At 36.3% G+C, this 24,460-nt stretch overlaps 1 protein-coding gene across 11 annotated transcripts in view; it reads left to right on the forward strand.

Annotated features, from left to right (window-relative positions):
* The window catches only part of LOC129757811 (probable serine/threonine-protein kinase DDB_G0282963), a 106,307-nt gene that overhangs the window by 22,346 nt on the left and 59,501 nt on the right, over positions 1-24,460 (forward strand). For all 11 annotated transcript variants that reach the window (XR_008739815.1, XM_055755116.1, XM_055755125.1 and 8 more), the window contains exon 2: positions 5,681-6,257. Coding sequence is in view for 10 of the 11 variants with exons in the window: in XM_055755116.1 (XP_055611091.1) it covers positions 6,180-6,257 (78 nt within the window). In the remaining variant the exon portion in view is untranslated. The remainder of the gene's footprint in view (positions 1-5,680; positions 6,258-24,460) is intronic.

A 24,460-nucleotide genomic window follows, 5' to 3' on the forward strand; every position in this document is an offset into this window, starting at 1 on the left:
AACTTCAGCTTTCTCAGGCACTAAGTGAAATTTTTTTCGAGCACTTAATAACTGATTTACAACCTTTGTCCTGAAGCATGTTTTTTCATAAATTTTTTTTTGTACTGTAAATAACTTTAAAGTTATTGATTGTAGCTGAAAATTGTCTGAGAAACATATTTGAGTCGAATTATAAGCTTTTCAAAACTTTAAATTTAGTAGAAATCGGTTGAGAAACAAGGGAGTTTTAGCGAAAACGGTGTTTGCCGTCATTTGACCGCTCGCGGTATGAATAGGTATATACAAAGTGTCGGTATGTTTAGTGTTTATAAAGAAGGATTTATTTCTAATTGCCTAAAAGTATGATAATTATTTACATATTTTACTTGCGGATTAATATCCATGAGCCTTTCCAAATTTTGTATCACCAAAGGATTCATAGTTTCACTTTGAATTAGGAAACGTAGCGATAAATCGAAGAACCGATTTTTCAACGGCATTATTTCCGCCAGTACTTCGAGACACATCGTATGTGTCGACTGCATACAACCCATGGCAATACGCAAACAACGATACTGTATTCGTTCTAGTTTAATCAAGTGGGTTTGCGCGGCGGACCCAAAGCAAAAGCTTCCGTATTCTATGACCGACAGTATCGTTGTTTGGTATAACCTGATGAGGTCCTGTGGATGAGCACCCCACCAGGTTCCAGTAATCGTTCGAAGAAAATTGATTCTCTTTTAGCATTTTTGTGTCAAGTACCTAATATGTTTTCCCCAGAGGCATTTAGAGTCGAACCAGACACCCAAATATTTAAAACTAAGAGATTGAGTTAGAGTTCTACCCATCATAAGGAGCTCTATTTGAGGAGGGGAATGCTTCCTTGAAAAAACTACTATTTATTTTAGTTGCTTTCTATAAATTACTACATGATTGAGAATCATTGTCAAAATAGGGTTATTTAATGTGTAGAACGGTTACTGAGTAACAAAATAAATTTATTTATTTATGTTGTTGTCTTCAGAGATAAGTCGCTAGCATCATTTGATATCGTGAAAATAAAATTAAAAAAAAATTGTTAACGAAATTATTAAACACAAAACGGCTTAATCAAAATGGCAAGTTTATGATAAATTTTCGTTTTATTACAAGTTTTGATAAAAGCTGTTCAATTTCATAAATGATAAAATCAAACCATTTTAAGTTTAAAACTTTCATCTTCTGAAATCTGGTGTTCCACTTAAATTTTGAATTTCGTTTAGTGTTGTAGATCAATTTTAATTTAGTTTTTAGTTTAGCAAGAATTTGAGTTAAATTATTCGACGATATGCACGATAATCGTAAGAGCAAGTTCACTGGTGTTGGGAAAAAGTGATAGAAATTTTGACATTTTGAAAATTTTACCATGCAAAAATGTTTTCAAGATCCTTGGGCGTTGTATTTTTTTACAACACTTTTTCTATTTCAGCCGTATGTGATAGAAATATTGCTATTTTTGCATCACAGCATGCGAAACTACAACACGTGTTGTTGAAAAAATTGAAGGCCACAGATCTTGAAAATGTTTTTGCAGTGCAAAATTTTCAAAAGGTGCAAAAAGTGACAAAATTTCTACCACTTTTTCCTAACACCAGTGAACTTGCTCTAATGAGTTGTAAACAGGCAACATCATTTGTAAGTTGAAAGTTTTACTAGAAAATCACAGGAGCATAGAAAAATATGATTTTTAACTCAGATTGCATAACACTAGTCAAAAGTTTCTCCTGACCACATCCTTTTCCCCCATCCACAAAAAAAATTGATTTGCTAGGATGACCTCGGTCCTAAAGCATGTATTTATTCTCTACTATCCCTTTCTCTTGTTTTCCTCTCTATTGACTACTAGAACGTGGCCGGCACCGTTATTGAAGTTTAAAAGGAGAGCATCAGTTTTTTTCATTGTGAATGTGCTGTCAATCCCAGACACCATTCTTTTGACCTCTGAACAAAGTTGATGGCCTCGGTCAATCACGGAGTAGCAACCATTGGCAAAGTGGAATTCTTTCTTCTGAGCCACGTCAGCGATCATTAAGAGCGATTTCGAGCATATAAAATAACATCGAATAAGCTTACCATCCTTAGAAACAATAATTGATTTTCTACGTTGCATTTCGAGTTTAATGATTAAAAGTGGATGTGAGTAGTCAATCAACCTAAGCTAAGCTAAGCTAAGCTGTAGTATTGCCTTGAATAAGTTTTTTTTTTATCTTTTCTATGTTTCTTGGCATATGTAAAAGCCGTAAGCTTGAAAACAATATACGAAAAGCATCTAAGGATGATTAACAACTAGAAAATCTACTAGCTGTTAGTTTAGATCCAAAAGTGAGAGTATAATTCTCCCACCAGTGTATATTGTAAATATAGTTATAAGGCACACCGGGGTAAGCGGGGACGGTTTTTCGTATATGTTGTTCAACTTTGAAAATAATTAATAAGAAATCATAAGCGGACCAATTTTGATAAAATTGTGTTCAATAGGATGCAGAACATGTTGTTTACAAATGCTGAAGAGTTGAATTGGAAAGATGTAAAGCCAGAAAAGTATCACGAAAATGGTTGTGGATTGATGGTGTCTTCTCTTCCCCCGCTTTATGAGGTTATTGGGGACGATAGAGTTTCCCTTTGATTTTGTAAGAAATTTTCAAGAAACTTGTATTTTCTGGGTTGAATACGTTACTTTATTGCTCTAACATTCCTAAATAAAAAAAAATGCATGGTATTATTAGGAAGGTATCTTTTAACGATTATTGATGGTAACTTAACACTAGAACCGATTTTATCGAATGTATATGCTTATTCCAGAACAACGAGTACTTTTCCAAGAGTTTCATTATCCGAATGCTAAATATAGCTAAATTGTATTGGTTGACGAAAAGAAAAAGTGTAAATATAAAGCTTGCAAAGTCGTCTCCACTCACCTCAGGTAGGGTTGGAGAGAAAATTTAAAAGCGTGTCAATTCCAAGGGTTGCACTAGTTTTGTCAAGTAAATTTTAACATTCTGCATTAAAAGTTTGAAAAAAAATAGTGCACAGTATTACTTTAATAGCCATCGTCCCCACTTACCCCGGTGTACCTTACATTCTATTCGATTTTATTTATTTAGAGAAGATTTTTACCAACATGATCATTCTTCCTCTTACATCTTAAATCCTATTATACGAATAAATATTTACACATCTCATTTCTATTATCTCCTCATTGAAAAGAACGATTTTCGCTGTGCAATATTCATGGTTATTCAGAAAAGAAAATAAATTAAATACTATTGGAAGTAAAGCAACAATATTGGTGAGGGCTTTAGAGTATTAGATATAATAAAGTTTTTTTTTTTCATTATTTCACTCTGAAAGTTTTATGTTGTTTAAACAATGAAACCGAAAGATATTCGACGATTTGACTACCAAATCCTAAAATATATTAAACGAACAGCTGCTTCTAAAACACACTCTAGTCTCGTGCATTTTGGCTTCGTTCACTTACTTTTCCTGCAAGCGTCTGCAAACAGAGAGCTGGTCTATATTTACTGGGCGCATTGAGTCACAACGCAATCTGTTGATGCTACAACACATTTTATTCGTTTGTGAAGAGTGACGCCCCGCGAAGATTGTAGGAAGGAAGATGATGATGATGATAATAATGACGAGGCGAGGTTGATGATGGTGGACCAGCTCAAATTCACAAGCAAACCGTCTATCATCAGGCAGCCGCTTCCACCATCATCCCACTCTGATTCGCCGTTTCTCTGCACGCGCACTAACAAAACGCCAACATTCACCACTTTAAGCCAAATCCATGGCCATTGCACTCCAGCGACAGATCGTTCAAAGTTGCATAGCTTGCGCCTCTGGTCCATTCATGTTCATCCCATTTGGAAAAAGGGCACTCGACTTTCACCATTACTTATAGTTTTAGCATCTTTGAGAAATTTTACTGTTATATTGAAAAAAAAAGGTAAGGATGAATAATTAAAATGTTGTCTTACATATTCCTTTCTCAAGTTATGTACTAAGAAATTAATAAAAAATATTTTATTTCTGTTGTCTTGTCAATTTAAATCTAAGAATTTCAAATTTGAACACCATCAAACATCATTAAATACACACATACATATCTACTGTTTCCTTGGCAAATATCTTCAATTCCCCCTCTTACTATCCCAAAGTTAGGAAAAATACTCCCGGCACATAAAATCTTTATAAGTAAAATGCTCTTATAAAACCACTTGTAAATTTATTAAAAAAATATATCTTCAAAGTTCATGATTCGTAATTCGCAATATATAGTATGCAAGCTTGGAAAAGAGAAAATTTGTCGAACTTCAATCGTATGTGATGTAAAGTTTCAACAAAATAACATACATAGATTGAGACCTAAAAGCTTATGGGATAAAAGTTTTTGTCATAGAATCACAGTTGTTGCTTTGGAAAATGTCTTTCCAAAGGAAAGACTCAATTGAAAGAAACGTTTGGAAAGCGAACCTGGCCTGTTCTATTTTTTTCAAAATCTTCTAATCTTTGTTTAATTTGCTTATTGTGATTCTAACGCCAATGATGTGATAAGAGTATAAAAAATGTTGCAAAAACTAATCTAAATGGAGGTGTCAAATGAACAAATATTTATTTTTCACAGCTCTTTGTGAAACAGTTGAACTGATAAAACTGATAAATCTGCTCAACAATCACGGAATTCGCTCTGAAGTTATACATGAGCATAAATTTGTTCAATTAGAACAAGTTTTGGTTTGCTGATTCTATTCTATTTTTCGACTGATTTCGAAGTGTGAACTGAATTTGACATGAGATTTGATCGTCTAGATATATTTAAGCAAGGTTTTGCATTTTTTTCATTTTAAATTGATTCAATTTCAAGTTTCACCAACGCTAACTGTCAATCAGTGTCCTGCCGAAACCGCCAAAATGATGAGTCTTTGGAACAGTTAAAAGATAGGTGAATACACGCAACAATGCATTGCACATAACCAATGCGAAAAGCTCATCGAACTTCAAAAAGACCAAAGTCGTTTCACTCGGTGAACTCATTCTTCATAAATCAGATTTCGTTCCGAAAACACGTTCGTGTTTGTTGTTAGTCTGTTTTCCCAAATATATCGAATGCAGTATCGTATTGCAAGGTGATTTATTTGGCGATTGGTTTGCATGTTTCATTTATTTCCCGAAGTTTCATTGCAACTAATCTTTTTTTTTCGTTGTTTCCAGTCTGCTTTACTCAACGAGTTCGTACTGTGGGTATCTATTCTCTCTTCTATGCCATCATTTCATTGCTTTTAAGCTGTTAATAAGCGGTTTAGGTTCGAAGATGGTGCAGGACTGCAACTGAAAAGGTGTTGCAAATTTTCCTCCACACTAACTGTTTGAGATTTTTCTTCACGATAAGCAATTTAAGTAATTTACTGTTGCCCCATTAACCGTCAGCTCGAGCGCTGCTAGTCTGTGATTTACTGATTGTTTGAAATAGTATTATTGTAGCGAATTCGCATCAGCGGTCACGTAATAACGCAGACCGTTTCGATGTCTGATTCAGGTTTTTCATCCGAACGTAAACTAATTTAGAAAGCACGTTGGATGAATATCTCGTGCTTTAGCGTTTGACATTCAAATCAATTAAACGTCGCATTTTTTGTGTTTTCTTTTCTATTTTCAGGAAGTGTCTCGTCAGCTTGAGAAGCATATACTAGATCGAGCAGATCAATCCCGAGGGGAATTACATTGGGACGGATCTAACTGGGAGCCTGGCCTAGTGTAGTGAAATTCAAATGCCGGCACAAGGGAAAATAATCGTTTCGTGAGAATGCTAGAGTCTCTTTAGTGCGCCCTATAAACAAGCAGAAAGTTTGAAAAAGTGAAGAGCAAACAACGGTTTTGATAGTTTGCAGTGTTTCGTGGCACAGAGCAGTAGCAGTGGAAATCAAATACTTGGGTGGGGAAATGCTTTTTTTTGTCCAAAATAGCCAAGACAAACCAACCGTACAAGATGGAAATCGTGTGTCTATCATCTCGTCAAATTGAGGGTTTCTTTATCGACTCGTGCATAGAAGGAAAAGCAATTTGATCGATTTCACGGATTTACGCGGAAGAAAGTTTATTGCCCGAAAAATATCTACCGTGTTTGTGTCCCAAGTTCGACCCAGGAGTAACGAAATATGGAAATCGCAATTGAGCCCAGTGGGGGAGGTGCCACAATTGGCACTCTCTTTCAACAAATAGTAAATGATATGAAGGTAAGTCAAGTTTATTTGAATGTTTGAATCAAAGCTTAGTATACCTGTATTATATCACGTGAACGCATAGCGAAATCTAGGAACATAGAACCTGGATTTTTCAATTCCACTCCCTTTTCGAACCCACGCAAGACGGAAATCGAGAAAAAGGCGGAAATGAAATGAAAGAGTAATTTAGAATTTAATCTCTGGGTGAGATGCTAGGGGCACGCTCAGTATAAATTCGGCATCATTCTTTTGTCCTTTACCAACACTTTTTCTGCACGTTCTCTGCATTTTAAGTCAACCAACAGGCTTGCCAGAATCAAGCTGAACAGAATTGAGCACCATATCCAATGTGGAACGGTTTGTGTAGCGCAACCGAATGCTTCCACCACTTGTTTCTTCCTGTCACAAGCAGCAACATTGATTCGCCAAACGTGCGATATATTTAGGGCGATTTAGAACGAACGTGTAGCTGAGGGGGGTCAAAATATTCGTATGCTGCTAGGAACTGTTCCTGATTTTGTTTTTCTTTCAAACCGACACACTTTTGTTGTTATCGATTATTTAACTTTCAGATTCTGGCTTTCTTAAAAATAATTTAGTAGAATGTTATATCAAAATAACTGATTTTCGCAAATTCCATGCTACATACGTAAGAAATTTAAAAAAATATGTAGGTATACAATCTTAGTACATTTCATGTAATATTGAATACACCTTGATGAACACGTTTTTGATAACGGAAGTTATTCAACAAAATGTAACAAACCAGGATGGATAAAAATTAACTTTTTTTTAAAACATAAAAAACGTATTTTTTTATTGAAATCGGATTTATTTTATGTAAGGTACACCGGGGCAAGTGCAAACGGTTTTCACCATAGTTCAACTTTCACATGTCCTAGAAAAATATGTATTTGTTCAAAAATTATCAATTATCGTTCGTTGCTTCACTAAAAAAGTTCTCAACAAATTCCCGTTGGAAGTGGAAATTTAAAAAATGTTGGTAAAAAGTAACGGTGCTTTTGTGAAAAAATTTCAAAATTTGCACTTGCCCCGTTTATGGGGGCAAGTGCAAACGCAATACTTTTTCCAAACTAATTCACAGATGAGTCAGTGTATCGGTCTTAAAATGAATTGAATACATGTTCCGGTACGTTTTATCAACTTTTATTAATATGTTTGCTGTTTTCTTGCAATATTGATAGCTTTTTGAAACTCCATTTTTGGTGACTGTTGTTTTAAGCAAAAGACCTTCATTTACTAAGGCATTACGGAACTTTAAACATCCGCTTCAGATACCAAACTTTGGGTACCCTTCTGACCATTTTAATATAATGCTGAACCATTTTGGTGATGAATTTTCTGAAATGGCTGATGTTACATGGCTTAAAGGTGCGTTTGCACTTACCCCGGTAGTGTCGTTTGCACTTGCCCCGCAGTGTGGATTGACAAGAGCGAATATTATTTTCACAACTTTCGGGGTTAATGAAAATTTATCATAAATTTTCTGCTTTCACTTGAATATCGGTCTGAAACACTCACCTTTTAACGAAAATTCGGATTTGAATACCCTTCTTTGTAGCCAAAATATGCAAAACAAAAACACACTGTTCATGTCTAGTACGTACTTGAATTCGTGTGTGATCAAACAGTGCCGTGTTTTTGGTGAAAAATTTAAAGAAAGTTTAGTTTATCTATGTCAGATTGTTCGTTTGGGTGTAAACAACAATTTCTAGAAGAAGAAATAATTTTTAATTTTTTTGTAACAGAGAAAAGTTGAGCGTTTGCACTTGCCCCGAGTTTGCACTTGCCCCGGTGTACCTTATATAAAAAGCAATTTCTGTATGTTTGTTTGTTTGTTTGTTTGTTTGTTTGTTTGTTTGTTTGTCCTCTATAGACTCAGCTGTCTTAAGAGCTAGAGGTCTGAAATTTGGCACGGATACTCATTAGGACCAGGAAGGATGAAAAATGTTTTCAGATTTTTGGATGACCCCTTCAGAGGGGGAACGTCCATACAAGACAAATATTGTTTTCGCGATATTGACGTTATTTTTCGTCGGATTGTGTTGAAAATTTGCACATGAATGTATTGAATGACGGGCAATTGATTGCAGGTGTCAAATTCTGTGTAAGGGGTCATCCAGAGGGGTCGTCCATATTAACTGTTCGCTGTTTTTGCGATATTGACGTGTTATACATCGGATTCAGATGAAAATTGGTACATGATAGTTTTAAGTGACGTGCAATCGATTTGAGGAATCAAATTTAGTGTAAGGGGCCGGGAAAAGGGGTCGTTTATATTAAATTTCCAGTATCTTAGTGGTATTGTCGTTTCTATACATCGGATTGGGATGAAAATTTGTACATAGGAGTTATTAGGGACAAATAACTGATTTCACTTATCCAAACTAAAATCAGGGGTCGGCCAAAGGGGTCGTCCATGTTAACTATTTACTGTTGATGCGATATTGTCGTTATTATACATCGGATTCAGACGAAAATTGGTACACGAGAGTTTTGAGAGATGAGCAATGGATTTCAGGTATTCAATTTAGTTTAAGGGGTCGGCAAAGGGGGTCGTCCATATAAACCTTTCAATTTTTTTTGCAATATAGTCGTTATTATGCATCGGATTGGGATGAAAATTCACACACGGCAGTTTTCAGAGACGGACTATCGATCACAGATGTCAAAAATTTCGCCAGGGGTAGATGAAAGGGGTCGTCCATATAAATTAATTTTTCACTGTTTTTAGCAATATTGAAGTTATTATACAATGGATTGCTTTGAAAATTTGCTCACGGGAGTTTTGAGGGAAGGGCAATCGATTTCAGATATCAAAGTTTATATAAGAGTCCCCGAAAGGGGTTTAGCTTTTTGGCAATAATTGCGGTGTTATGCAATGATTTGGTCGAAATTTATACACGTGGTTTTTGATTCCTGATTTCATATTTAGTTACAGACGACAGACGAAGTGATTATTACTTAACAATGAATCTGGAAAATGCTTGGCAATTGACTTTCATACAAACTGTTCATGACATATTCCAAGTTGAAAGCGAAACGGAGTTCGTATGGGATCAGCTAGTAGTCAAATAAAACTGAAAATATCATGCAAATGGATAATATTCACCCATTAATGAGTATAAATTCATCAAAGTTGATGTTGGTTGGTCAAAAAAAAAAGTTTCTCATGATTGATCAATTATTTCACACATTTTTCTCTTGAGTTTCTTGAAATGTCTTGATGATATTTATCATTTAATGATCATTACCCGGTTTTCAAAAGAAATAAAAATTAGGGTCAAAAATAACCTCAAGCGTCCAACTTTAATAGTTGTTTATAAAAATTTTTTGTATGGATTTATTTTTAGTTAGTTAAAATAGTAATTTTCATGAAAAAAAAATTCAAAAATTACAAAAAAAAATCAAAACACCTGATTAAACTTTTTGCCGCCTCATTGTATGGAACTGCCCCATAGTGCATAGGTGGCCAAGATTTTCAACAGGCGGACCAAATTTGAGTAATGAGATTTGCCAGCGGCCAAACAAAAAAATTCTAAAACAAAAAAAAATAAATCCATAAAACAGTCTGCATCTGCATAAGAAAGATTCATTATAATTCGTTAATAATTGTTGTTGTCTACTTATTTTGGATCCAAATTCTGTACGTATGACAGACATATTTTTGAGACTTAGCAATGATTTTTACATATTCTGTGTCATATAATTAAGAATTATTTAAAATTAGTCGAAATCTAGATCAATTTTACTCAAGTGTAAGTTCTATTAAGTTTGTCATTATTGATATATGTACCTACTCAAATACAGAACGCTTTGTCAATATTAAGCTGTTCGATTTTGGTTTAATTTTGATAAACATACATTAAACTTTCTTTTGTGTGAAATTTGATGATAATCACTCGACATATTTTATTTTGAGTTTCTTTGAAATCCTTCCTCGTTTAAAATGATCATCTCGTTATGTCAAAATCTACTTGTTATTCATGAAAATTGATTAAAAATATTTTAGTTAAGTCGTATTTGTGTTGATTTTGTAAAAGACCTTCGGTATGTTGAAAGTAATAAATATTTTTTTTAAATGCAATGATTCACCTCGTGAAGTCAAAGTTCGATTGTAAACTAAGTTTGATAAAAAAAATGCTAAGCAATAATTTGATTTTCATTTCCATTTACGATTATTGGAGTTACTATAAAAATATAATTTTTAATATCACGTGAATATGATTCGGTGATTTTTTTAACGATTTTAAATCGATAGCTTAATATTAGAGATGTACCGAATATTCGGTCGGCCGAATATTCGCGCCGAATATTGCCTAAAATCCGAATAGTTAAGCTAAGTATTTGGCCGAATAGGCCGAATATCTTCTACAGACTTGTAAATTTTTCAAATAATTTGGGATAATTTATAAAATATCCAAAAGTAATGTTGTTAAAGCTACACAATCATTAAAAACTTTTGATTTCAGCAAAACATCTAAGGTGTATCCGCGTATCTTTCACTGTAGATCGTACAGGAGAATGCTGAGCGGTATCGCTTTATACTTTGATTATAGTTTATTCCTGACTTTCTGGATATATTCAGGCTTATCCATAAATCCAGCAAAGATTCCAGATAAGTCAAATCTAGCAGGGATGTGCAGATTTCGTTTAAAACTTCCCGAGTTTTGCTCGGGTTTATTCAGATTATTTGCTAAACCAGATATAAAAACTCAAATTCCTCTTTAAGTTTTTTCAGCTTTTGTGTTCAATAACGACGTTTCAAAACTTTCAAAATATACATGAATTTTGCCCTTTTTTATTTTTTTTTTCAAAAATCGTCATGAGAGTCTGACCGTGTGGATACGTTTGGGTAAAAGTATGGTATGCTTAAGGTTAAGATTATCTATCTTTTCAACAACTATTTTGAAGATATCTTGCTCAAATTCGACCTTCATCTAATTCAATATCAGAGGTGCAATTTCAAATAGCTAGGCACATGTTTTATCCCAGATTTCATAGGAAAGCAATCTCTTTGGCGATCAACGCCCTAGAAGCGACTAAAGTCTGCTTCATTTAATATTGGAACAAATTCTTTTGCTCATTGTGGCGCTCCTAGTGGACGGATTTGGAAACTTTTTTCACCCACGTGTCGGGAAATTCATTACCTTTCACCATGTATTTATGTCATAACACCAAACGATAGCATTTTGTAAACAACCGCCATGGAAGCCGAACGGAGAGATCAAATTGTGCACAGTTTTCTTGAAAATCCATTGTTGTCGGCATCGAAGCTAGCTAAACAGCTTAAAATGCCCAGAAATACCGTATGGCGTGTTATCAAGCAGTACAAGGAAACATTGACGACGGCTCGGAAGCCGCATTCGAAGCGTCGGAGTGGAACTGTCGACCGGAAACTGCGTGGGAAAGTCATCAAGGCCGTCAAGAGGAATCCCAATCTTTCAGACCGCGATTTGGCCAATAAGTTCCAGGCCGCTCACAGTACGGTGCGACGAATTCGTCTCCGGGAAGGAATAAGGTCATTCCGAGCCAGCAAACAGCCAAATCGGACGCTAAAGCAGAACAATGTGGCCAGAATCCGTGCTCGAAAGCTGTACGACCAAGTGCTGACCAAGTTCGACGGATGTATTCTGATGGACGATGAGACCTACGTGAAGGCGGACTTTGGGCAAATCCCAGGTCAAAAATTTTATTTGGCAACGGCTCGGGGGGATGTACCCGCAAAATTTAAGTTCGTGTTTGCGTATAAATTCGCCCGCAAGTACATGATTTGGCAGGGGATATGCAGTTGTGGACAGAAAACCAAAGTCTTTCTCACTGACAAGACAATGACATCAGAAGTCTACAAAAAAGAGTGCCTACAGAAACGGATTCTGCCGTTTATTCGTGCCCACGACCGTCCAGTAATGTTTTGGCCGGACCTCGCAAGCTGCCATTACAGCAAAACGGTTATGGAATGGTACGCAACGAACGGGGTCAGCGTAATACCGAAGGACCTCAACCCCCCAAACTGCCCCTAGTTCCGGCCGATAGAGAAATACTGGGCAATCACGAAGCGGAGGCTTAAGGCAAAGGGAAAACTTGTTAGGAACATGACTCAAATGAAGAACTGGTGGAATCAAATCGCCAAAACGGTGGACGAAAAGGGTGTGCGCCGCCTAATGTGCCGTATTACGGGAAAAGTACGAGAATTTCTTCGAAACAGCCATGAATAATTTTTTTAATTTTTTTTATGAAAGAATAAAGAAAATGCTACATTTGTATGAAAAACAAATTATGAATTAGTTAATAAATGACTGAACTACACGCAATTGTTTGTGTTCCAATATTAAATGAAGCAGACTTTAGTCATCTGATGTCTTTTCAGTTATTGGTGACATATTAAAAATCAGAAAGACCCCTACTTTAAAAATATCCTGTGAAACATCATCCGATAATGTCATCTGGTTGAAAATAATTAACTACAAACATTAGGGGCATTAATATATGTAGAAGAAATAGAAAGCATTGAAATAATCGCTAAGTTTTTTAATTAAAAACTCAATAGAATATTCGACCGAATATTCGGCCGAATATAAGTTTGGCCGAATAGTTGAAAAGGTCAATATTCGGTATTCGGCCGTTCGCCGAAAACCACTATTCGGTACATCTCTACTTGATATTATGACACCTTCCATGCTCCTCAAAAGGAAAACTAGAGTCCGCTTGAAAGCTCTCAAAGCTCCCACAAAGCTCCTATAGCTCCCATGTCGTCGCCAAGCGTCACCCATGACATAATACGTCTAACTTCGAAAAACTAAAACCAAAAACAATACAGAATTGTTGTGTTCATTCAAAATTATCTCAGATTATTACCAAATATCGCAATGTTCACTAGCACAAATTTGAAGCCCAAATGATTTCTAGTTGATGTTTAGGATTTTCAAAATTGGACATATTTTACAATTTTTGGAATTTAAAAATTGTAATACTAATTGTTACTTAATTCAGCGATAACGATTTTAAAAAATAACATTATATCAGATCAATGAGATTTCCCAGACTTTTTCGTTCAAATGTTGCTGTTGTAGATTAGGGTACATTTTTTTTCACAAATGATTTTAGACCAAGAAATTCAATTAAGCATGGTTATTCCGGAAAAAGCCTCGGGGGCCACAAAAAGGCGGTCACGGGCCATGGTTTGGCCACCCATGATCTAGAACGAATCCTTCGCCGCCAAACATCATATGCTATTTAAATCATAATTTGAAAAAAGCTTGAAAAGTACAAAAAATGTAATTTTGCGAGATAATTGGGTTGATATTGAAGCGCCTCATAGTGACTGCAAGTCCCTTTCCAATGTCAAATTAATCAAGGCAAAGGCGCACAAAACATGCTGTGATTGAAATTTAGCGGCAAAATACCTTACACGAATTATTATAAAATTTATCCTGATGAAAAATCTTTGTTAGGAAAGATTGAATAGAAGTTGATAAAACCAGGTCGATCTTCAGACATAAATCTCTTAACTTACTGTATCAGATTGTATTTCTCATCAAAACAGAAGAAAATCAGAAAAACATGTTCTTGTCCATTATCTAAAAAATCTGCTCCACCTCTTTTCTATTATACCTATGTCTTGATATTTGATTTCTCATAAAAAATCGAATACTGATGCTGTAATAAATTATGAATAAACCGGACAAGCTGAAGAGAAAAAGCAAACCTAATATTTGGCAACAGCAATATTTTCTTTGTTTCGAGGCAAGTTTGAGATTGTATGATTAATGCGCTCTATGGTCGTTTATCACTGAACCACCCACCATTCCATTTCAATGTATCATATTAAGGATAGCATCGTCGCTTCTTTTTGATAACAGACAGACATAGTTTGCGATGAATATATCAAAACTGACTGTCAAAACAAAAATACAAGGCGCGAGACATCGTTCGACAAAGGTAATGTTTCCGTCAAAACGCGAAAAGCATACATCTAACGGGAGAAAAGTTTTTCTTACTTTTACATCAGTGCGACGATGCTGACGTGCTCGACGTGCTCGGATGTCAATATCTGATCAGCATAATTCGTGTGTATTTGCCTGTGGGAGTTCTGTCATCATTTGAGCCCCGTTTACCTTTTGATAGGATTATGAAACGCTTGTTCGTTTGTGCCTATTCACATTATTGAATCAACCGGACAAAGAAAGTTCAAAACTTTGAAAGCCAACGAAAAATGTTAGGTAGGTATGTCTTGGAAATTTATGGAAAAATGTTATTCAACATTTTTATTGCGTTAATTTACAGAAACTGATGCCCTAGCCTCTTTATATTTTATCTCTTTATTTTTTGACTCAACAATTGATTTTTTTTATTGCACAGTTTTAACATTTTCAATGTCGATAACCTCCAGAATGAAAACTTTTGACTACCTAATCGAATGTCTGTAAATTATTTGTCATTTTTTTTTATTTCGAAAAGTGAAATTGTTAGGTAGATTCTTTATTCGGTAAACTTGTAAGCTTAAATAAAGGTTTTCAAAGATTTTTTTTTTTCAAAATATAGTAACCGATTGAATAATAAAAACTTTGAAAAACTATAGATAAGCTATTATCATTTTGATTATTATTTTGTATTTTCCAACGTTCTTGATGCAGATGTAAAAAAATAGAACAAATCAAATAGTAAATTACAGCTTTTTCTGTTGAATGAGATGAATGAACCAAGAGATAGTGAACAATTTAAAATTTCAATCTCTTCCATCGCCAATACAGACTGAATGCTACACGAGTGTTTTATATGAATGAAAAGACCAAGTGTGTAGGAAGTGAACGACTTCGACTAATTCCCTCGCCACGAAAGCCGGTTTTCGTAGGTTGATCCGTTTTTCAATCGCACAGAGAAGATGTGTAGTAGACACAGAATTGGTTGTTTTGGTTTCGTTCTCAGCTGAATCGTGTACGGTACACGCATAACACTTGCTGTTAGACTACGAAAAAATAACACGATCTGAAGAAACGCGGTGAATGAAGCGAGGCCAGCGATGACGATGCGAATGACGATGATACTTTTCGAGGGCGAACGAATTGCTAAATCAGAACAAATGAACTAGTTGCATAACAGTTTCGTTTTGGGTATGCATTTATCAGACTGCATAACGATTTTTTTCTATATTCTATAATCAGTGAGTCTTGAAAAACAAGACTTCAACCATACAATTCTAAAAGGTGTCCAACATCAAATTGCATCATTTATTCATAAAAAAAATAATTCCCAAATGACCGACTTCAGTTTTGGTTCCAGCTGTAAAATTATTTACCCGATTTGCAGCAATTATACCATTTTGGAATGTATGATAATTTATTCTAGTCCTAACTCATTTGTAGGTGAACCACTTTTCTTGAAAAGTGAAATTTCACAAAGGTCTTATGTCCTGAGGTTGTTTTTAATTAATTTTAACAATGAATTGTTTTACGTTGCTTTACTCGTTTGAGTTCACGATACCTTCATCAAAAACTATAATATTCAGCAGGTACATGTTTTTATCATAACTATACTGCAGGGCCGTAGGAAGAACCGAATCATGGGGGGGGGGGTTTGGTGTCTGATTTTTACGTATGATTTTTTGTTCAACAATGCACGAATACAAAAAAAAATAAAACAAATTATTTTTGTTTCTATAATTTTAAGGTACTTCGGCATTAAAAGTTTTCGTATTAATCGTTACTTTAGAAAAATTGGCCCGAAAACTTAAAGGTGAGCTAAATTCGCTTTGATCGATGGTTAAAATCTTTGAATTTGTTTAAGAGTCTGGTAATCAAACTTAGTTGATTTGGGCATGAAATGTGCTTTTTAGGAAAGTTTCTCATTTCTTAAAAAACTAATTCTATAAGCTTAAATCAAACAAACCCAATATTCCAAACTATATTTGAAATTCGAGATTTGAACATTTGATGGAAATAAATCACAAAACGAAGAGATAATAATCATCAGATTCTCGGATCAATTTTTTTTTATGCAGCTGGAAACAAAATAATGGTTTTAGCTTGAAATTTGGCTTTAAATGAATGTGCAATAATAATACATTTCGAACCAAATACGTGATATCTCGTTTTTCACCTAGCCGCTAGTATGCTCCATTAAAAAGCATAATTAAAATGCTATGAATCTAATAATGATACCTCATTCTACAAAACAAGACACAACACTTCCCGTTACTCAAACATATATATTAAATAAGCAGAATTTTGTCTATTGGTTTCTGAAATATAAAGTGCAAAATTTTGGAGTCCTTAATGTGTTCTTAATGTTAAACAATACACTGGAAAAATATAGAATCTTGTGCAGATTTTTTAGGTGAAGATTTTTCTTTAACAGTAAATATTATTCATAAAGAATCAATTCCATAATAAAAAGCCTGTGGATATTTTTTTTAAATATAATTTGTTTTTTTTGCGGATTAAACAAAATTCTCAAATTCTATCTTTTATTTGTGATTATCAATTGGGTTTACAAACTAATTTTGTTAAAAAAATTGAAATCTGGAAATTTAGTTGACAAGCAATCTTAACACATTAAGGACCGATAAAAAATCTACGACGAGAAACGCCAAAATTCGGCACCCTTTATCTCAGTCACCCCTTGACAAATTTTACAAATTTAGCATTCTAATGTAACGACAAATATTGTGTCTAATTTTATTAAATAAAGTTTAACACTTAAATTCAGTCCATTCGAGTTATACTTCGAAGTGTAGCACTGAGTTTATGTAGATTGTTAAATTTATTTACAAGCTAAACCTTTGTCTGAATTTTGAATCTGCATTCTGGATCTCAATTATGAACCTGAATTCAAAAATTGCGCTTTGAATTTGTATCCGAATTTCCATAAATGAACAAAAAATACGATTCCCGAATCTTATTCCACATCAGAATTTTATGAACCAAGTTTTAAAGCCCTCATTTATGAATCTATTATTTAAATAATGAAATTCAGGTTTAATCTAAATTCACTATTTAAATTATTTATTTTTGTTCTGTATTGTGAATCAGAATTGAAATAAAAATTTACAAAGATTTGAGTTTTTACTTTTCAATTTTGGATTGTCATTTTGAAGCTTTAAATTTTTGAATTTTGTGTAAGAATTAAGTTCAAAAACTTCGAATTGGCATATAAAAAATTTCTCTTTTTTTTCATATCCGAAAAACTATTATTCAAATATTGAAAATGCATATGATCCAAAAAATCATGATTCAAATTTGATATGAAATACTAAACCAAATTTGTACCAGGATTTCAAAGCAGCTTTTCATTTCTAATTTCTTATTCGAACTGAAAATCAAGAATCCCGAACAGGATACAGAATTTCTATCCGTCTATAATCTTTCAATTCTTAAATATTCTTTCTCGAAGAATATAAATTTCACCGATATAGCCGATAAAATAATTGCACAAAATAAATTTACGGTGATTAACTCTTTATTTCAAAGATACAGAATCCCAAAATACGAAAATAGGAAAAAAAATTTGGTTATTGGAATTATGGAATCAGAATCTCTGAAATGGTTTTAATTTAATTCAAAATTTAATATTCAAACCATAGTTTAGATGACCAAGTGAGAAAATTTTGAAAAAGTGTAGCAGAATTGTAACGAACCACCTTAACGAATCACCTAACTAAAATAAGACGTAATAGCCACCAACTCTAATTCATATCAGATAGCGCCATCTACCTGTGAAATAAATAGGCTTGAAACGGTTCCAATATCGACCGCTTGGCTCACGGTTCCTCTCCGGTTGTGGAGCAACGGAAAAACTGTTCCTTGATCCCGGTCATTCCCATCCCCACAAGTAAAAGCGAGACAAAATAACAGATCCCTTTGTTGAATCTTCAAAATCATCTTTGTCTAAATCGTACAATGACTCGGCCACTTTTAAAGAGATCGCTAAGTACGACAGTTCGTTTTTTCGGAAGTGTGATATCGCTTAAGATAACGTTACTTAAAAGTAATATTAAGTAACCGGCAAGTGTAAAATTGGAAAAAAACAAAAGCAATAGTCCAACGATATTTGCGATTATTAAAATATTCGAGCGTATATTGTAAGCTGACGAATTGTAAGTAGGCTGAAAAAAAAAATGTATGGAACCAATTATAAAAACCGCGCGTAAATGTATTCGTAGGATTAAAACGGGTAGTTAAAAAAAAAAGGCTACAGGACCGTCGGCAATACGCTAGTCGTGTTGAGTCTAAAAAGGTAAAAAAAACTGTGATTGGTAATCTATGAGGCATAATAACAGCTAAACGTTGACAGGTTACCCACGTCAACGTGGGTCTTTATCCGGGACTGGAAGTCTCGTCCGTCTGCTGTGGGTCGACAGGATTGACGCTGTTTGCTCGGTTGCGGATTGAAGACCCCCGAGCTGGGCAGTGACAGTGCCTACCACCAAGAACGTGAACCCGAATACAAACCGCTATTATACGTTTAGGCCCGATCGCCACGGACGACTCGGTTGCGGATTGAATACCCCCGAGTCTTCCTGGACCAGTTCCTGAGAAGGCGACGTGCTGAAAAAGTTTGTGCCCGCATCCACCAGTGTCCGGATTGCTCGGCACTATCGATACAGGCGACTCGGTTGCGGTTAGAATACCTCCGAGTGCTACTGTGCCAGTTCCTGAAAAAAGTCGTCCAGAAGAAGATCGCATCGCCATCCACCAGTGTCGGATTCACTTCAACCTACCAATCACAGGAACCGGAAATAAAACAGGTTAGAATTAATAACAACAAATATTGTACCTCAAACAAACCGCTAGGGATTCAGCTAGGAGCTCCACACACCAAAAAGTTGACATAAAAACTAATTGTTGCCATAACCAAAGTACTGTTTTGGCTCCCGAAATACGCCTGGCGGGTAGGCAATCCTCTAGCGAAGTGAGCTTTTTGACTTCTTTTATATCATCAAATTAGAGTTACTAGAATCGGTTATTTCGTTTCGCACAACTTTTCCCTTTTGATTCATAATTATCCCCTGTGTCTCCCGATTGGGTTCCGTGAGTCCTTAATTCGATTTTTCGAGCCAAACAAATTAGCACCCGCCTTGAGAAAGAGTCTCGGCCGGATTTAAAAACACGTGCCAGCAATCTTCCTTCCAGGAAGTGGCGCCCTTAAATAAGTTGCTGGCATTAGTGGCAAGAATAAAACGTTACAAACTGGCGCCCAACGTGGGGCCGGGAAAACTATTTTGAATCAAACGAACTGAAGTGAGGTTTTTTTAGATTATTCTGGAAATTTATAGTAAGTTCATCGAGTTTTGAAGTGAGATTATTTTTTGGTTTCTTGCGTTGAACTTACGTGAATTATTTATATCTCAACGTTACGTTATTACCTACTACCTTAGCTTAGATCTACAAAAAAAAAAAAGTTAGATACATTCCATTCTCTTAAATTTTCAAGTACACACATTATCCAATTGCATAACGTTTTAAAATTTTGGCTCAAGCAATGGAGCAATACCACATAAATGCAAACGACCTTGAAGAAGATGAGCTTAACTATGAGCTACTAATTCGTAATCAGCCCTTGGAAGGCGCAATTGAAAGTCGATACCGAATTTTACGAAATATCTTACGGACAGAAAGTCCTCAAGATGCACTAAACATTCCGCACGTGGGAGTAATGGATGAGTATGAAGATATTCCGTACCAACTCCAACAATTAGGACTAGGCCTTGCCCAAAATCCCACAAAATACATGCGATCAAAACTACTTTCCCGTCTTGTTCATTACCACATGAGAGTTAAACGATATGTTCCACAAGATCCTGTGCAACAAAAAAATGTACAATTATTACTTGACTTAATTTCTCGTTTGACTCGAGAATATTTTCGCATAGATTTTGATGTGGTGGTCCAACAATTGGCGTTAACTTATAGTACAGCGCAAGCTCTTCCTACGATTATAAAACCTAAAATTATAGATGACCGAAAGAATTCGACACCATTTCAAGAAAATCAGTTAGGCAACCGAACCTTTGAATTCTTCGAAGGCACTGGGGAAGGTTCGCAGAAGGCGGCATCGAAAATAATGGTACCTGATCCAGAAGATCCAAAACCTTACACTGGAACGATTCCAAAAAAATTAATTTTTAAATCGATTGTGCACACTCTTAGCGAAGGGAGATGGGCGGAGTTAGGAGTGTCCCGTGAAAATTTAGCTAAACATGCTCCCTTGAAAGTAGAATGGGTTAACGAACATCATCCGTCTAATGTTAAATTGAATCAAACTAAACCCGATCAAATGAAAGTTTCACCAAATACTGGGAGACAGCTCGATGATGATCTAATTGAGATCTCACGAGAACCATCGTTGAGCAGAGCTGGCGATGATCCCAAAGAGAACCTTCAAGATTTAGATTTTTTCAGGCAGGACCCTCCTGTTCCTAGTCCAGTCCCGAAAGTTAGTCCCCTGATGGCTAAGACCAGCTCCAATGAATTTATTCACGTTTCCGAGATCGACGCGTACGTTCAAGCTTACGTGAAAGAGCTTCTCAGGCCAGGCATGGATTATAGCAAACCCGAACGAGAAGAACACTCTTTGACAAAACAGTTTAACAAAATGAATCTAATTGGTGAACAGCACACACAACCTAGCATGGACTACGGAGCTCCTGATCCAATTATCAACACTCGAAACCCTGTTCCTTTTGATTTAGGACCTCCGTTGCAGCTAAGCGACCAACCGCGTTTTAACCTTGAGAATCGATCAGCCCAACCACACCATCTGTCCAGACAGCCTATTCCGAATCCTTACGACCAAGTTACTAATCAACTTTCATTTCCCCAAAAGCGGCGCGAACCACAGTTCTACTCCCATGCGTATCACCCGTCAAGTCAAACGACCCCTCATCGTTTACCACACCAGCAATGTAACATAATCGAGAAGTGGCCAAAGTTTTCGGGAGACACTAATTTAGTACCGGTTTCTGATTTCTTGCGACAAATTGATATTCTGTGTCGTTCTTACGGTATCTCAAAACAGGATCTTAGAATGCATGCACATCTTTTATTCAAAGAGGGTGCCTACGCGTGGTACACTACTTATGAGGAAAGGATCGATTCCTGGGAAACCCTCGAGGCGTACTTGAAATTGCGATACGATAATCCTAACCGAGATCGACTGATCCGGGAGGAAATGCGAAATAGAAGGCAACGTCCTACAGAGCTCTTCAGTGCCTATCTAACGGACATGGAAATGTTTGCTTCACGATTGAACAGGAAAATGTCTGATTTCGAGAAGTTTGAAATCGTGGTGGAAAATATGAAGATTTCTTATAAACGACGATTAGCTTTGACGTATATCACCTCAATCGAACATCTTGCCCAATTGTGTTTTCGTCTCGACGCGTTAGAAAATCAGTTTTACCATTCGGGGGGATTTAAACCAGGCGTGAATCAAATAAGTGTCGATAAATCAGAACGTAACTACTACGAAGATTTCGAAGAGGACGTTTACATGATTCAAAACCAGGTCGCTAGGCCACCTACCAAAGTGGAAATGCGGGAGCCAACACGTGGAGTGAATAGAAATGTCGGACCTAGGAAGTGCTGGAACTGTGAAAGTTCAGCTCACATGTGGCGAGAATGCCCTGAAGAAAGACGAACGTTCTGCCACATATGTGGTTTTATGAACGCAGTTGCGACTAACTGTCCCAATCAACATCGCTTGAATTATAATGGAAACCAAAAAAACTAATTAAAGAGGCTGAGTCTGGGAATCTCTCACCTCAAACCAGTAATCTTCCGATTCCCAATGCTTATCAGTATTTCAACCAAATTTTCAGAATTAGTACTACATTCCATCGATGCCCTCATTTAAAAGTTAGAATTTTGTCTCACGACATTGAAGGTCTGGCGGACACGGGAGCGAGTATCTCGGTAATTAGTTCGATCAAATTGATCGATCAATTAGGTTTCAAAATTCACCCACTTTCACTGAACATTTCCACGGCTGATGGAACAGCATATCGTTGCTTAGGTTATGTAAATATTCCCTTCACTTTTGAATCAGTTACACACGTGATTCCGACGGTCGTAGTGCCAGAGTTAGCTAAAGATCTCATTTTGGGAATCGATTTCTTGAATACTTTCGGATTTCGATTGGTAAACTCTGCTGATCAAACCGTAAACTCTGTTCTTTTGAAACCAGGAGTAAACCCTGAGAATGGTTTTGAAATATGTCGCGTGGAAAATCAACCCGACGGTTGTCCAGGCAGAGCTGAGTTTCAATTGGAACCAATGAATCCTTTTCTTGAGCCTCCTAATGGATCAGAAATCGATGAAAGCCTCGAGATACCGACGGTTGAACTACCGGACAAAATGATCCAACGCGCGGAAGAGATAGAAACTGGCCATGAGTTAAACTCGAGTGAACGGCAGTCCCTATTCGAGGTCGTTAAGACACTACCAGCCACTTACAACGGACACTTCGGTAGAACCCATTTAATGGAGCATGTCATTGAGCTGCTGCCAGAATCCCAACCTCGAAAGGTACCATATTATCGTTGGTCACCTACTATCGAGAATGTTATTGAAACCGAAATAGATCGTATGAAAACACTGGGCGTAATCGAGGAGTGTCCTGGGGCCGTAGATTTTATAAATCCCTTATTGCCTGTAAAAAAGGCTAACGGAAAATGGCGGATCTGTCTAGATTCCAGAAGACTCAATGAGTGTACACGGAAAGACGAATTCCCATTTCCAAATATGATGGGAATTCTGCAGCGAATAGAAAGATCAAAATATTTTACCGTTATAGATCTATCAGAAGCATATTACCAGGTACCGTTATCCGAGTCATCCAAGAACAAAACAGCCTTTAGGACTACGCGTGGAGTTTACAGGTTCTGTGTGATGCCCTATGGCATCCGGAATGCACCAGCTGGAATGATGAGGCTCATGTCTTCGGTATTAGGTCATGACCTAGAACCACTCGTTTATGTCTACTTAGATGACATTATTATCCTTGGAAATTCTTTTGAAGAACACATAAGACTTATCGGGCAAGTAGCTCAACGACTTCGAGAGGCAGGACTCACTATTAATCTGCAAAAGAGTAAATTCTGTCAGACTGAGATCAGATACTTGGGGTACGTTCTATCCGAAAAGGAGCTTTCTATGGATGTCAGTAAGATTCAGCCTGTATTAGATTATCCTGCCCCCAAATCCGTCAAAGATCTACGTCGATTATTGGGATTGGCCGGCTTTCATCAGAAGTTTATCCGCAATTATTCGGAAATCACCACCCCCTTAACAAATCTTTTAAAAAAAGATAGGAGAAAATTTAATTGGACCCCTGAAGCCGAACGTGCGCTTAACCAACTTAAAACGGCTCTAGTTTCAGCACCGGTCTTGTCAAACCCCAATTTTGCCTTGCCATTTGTAATCGAAACCGATAGCTCCGATTTGGCTATCGGAGCGGTGTTAGTTCAACACCAAGAGGGTGCACGAAAACCGATCGCTTACTTCTCCAAAAAGCTATCTAGTACGCAACGACGCTACAGCGCAACTGAGCGCGAGTGCCTGGCGGTACTTTTAAGTATTGAACACTTTAAGCACTTTGTGGAAGGGACATCTTTCATTGTACAAACTGATGCAATGAGCCTCACTTTCCTGAGAAGTATGTCCATCGAAAGCAAATCGGCTAGGATCGCTAGGTGGGCGCTAAAGCTTTCGAAATATGATATCAAACTTGAATATAAGAAGGGATCAGAAAATGTACCAGCTGATGCGCTATCTAGGGCAATAACTGCTATAGAGGTTAAACCAGTTAATGATTATGTCGAACAACTTAAAATAATGGTCGAAAAACATCCTACTCGATATCCAAACTTTCAAATTCATGATAATCGCCTGTTGAAATTTATCCCTTCCGCTTCCGGTTTAGAAGATCCAGATTTTAAATGGAAAGAAGTAGTACCATTTTCCGACCGCCATGACTTGATTAGGTCCGTGCACGAAGAAGCACATTTAGGTCATTTGAAAATATTAAGCAAGCTTAGGGAGCGGTTTTACTGGCCACGCATGTACACCGACGTTAAACGATTCTGCCTTAAGTGTGAAGTATGTCGCGAATCGAAACCCCCTAACTATAACGTGACACCTAGATGTGGCCAACCAAAGCTTTGTACTCGCCCTTGGGAACTTATTTCGATGGATTTC

This window comes from Uranotaenia lowii, chromosome 3 (assembly GCF_029784155.1).
Source record: "Uranotaenia lowii strain MFRU-FL chromosome 3, ASM2978415v1, whole genome shotgun sequence".
NCBI classification, from domain to species: Eukaryota; Metazoa; Arthropoda; class Insecta; order Diptera; family Culicidae; genus Uranotaenia; species Uranotaenia lowii.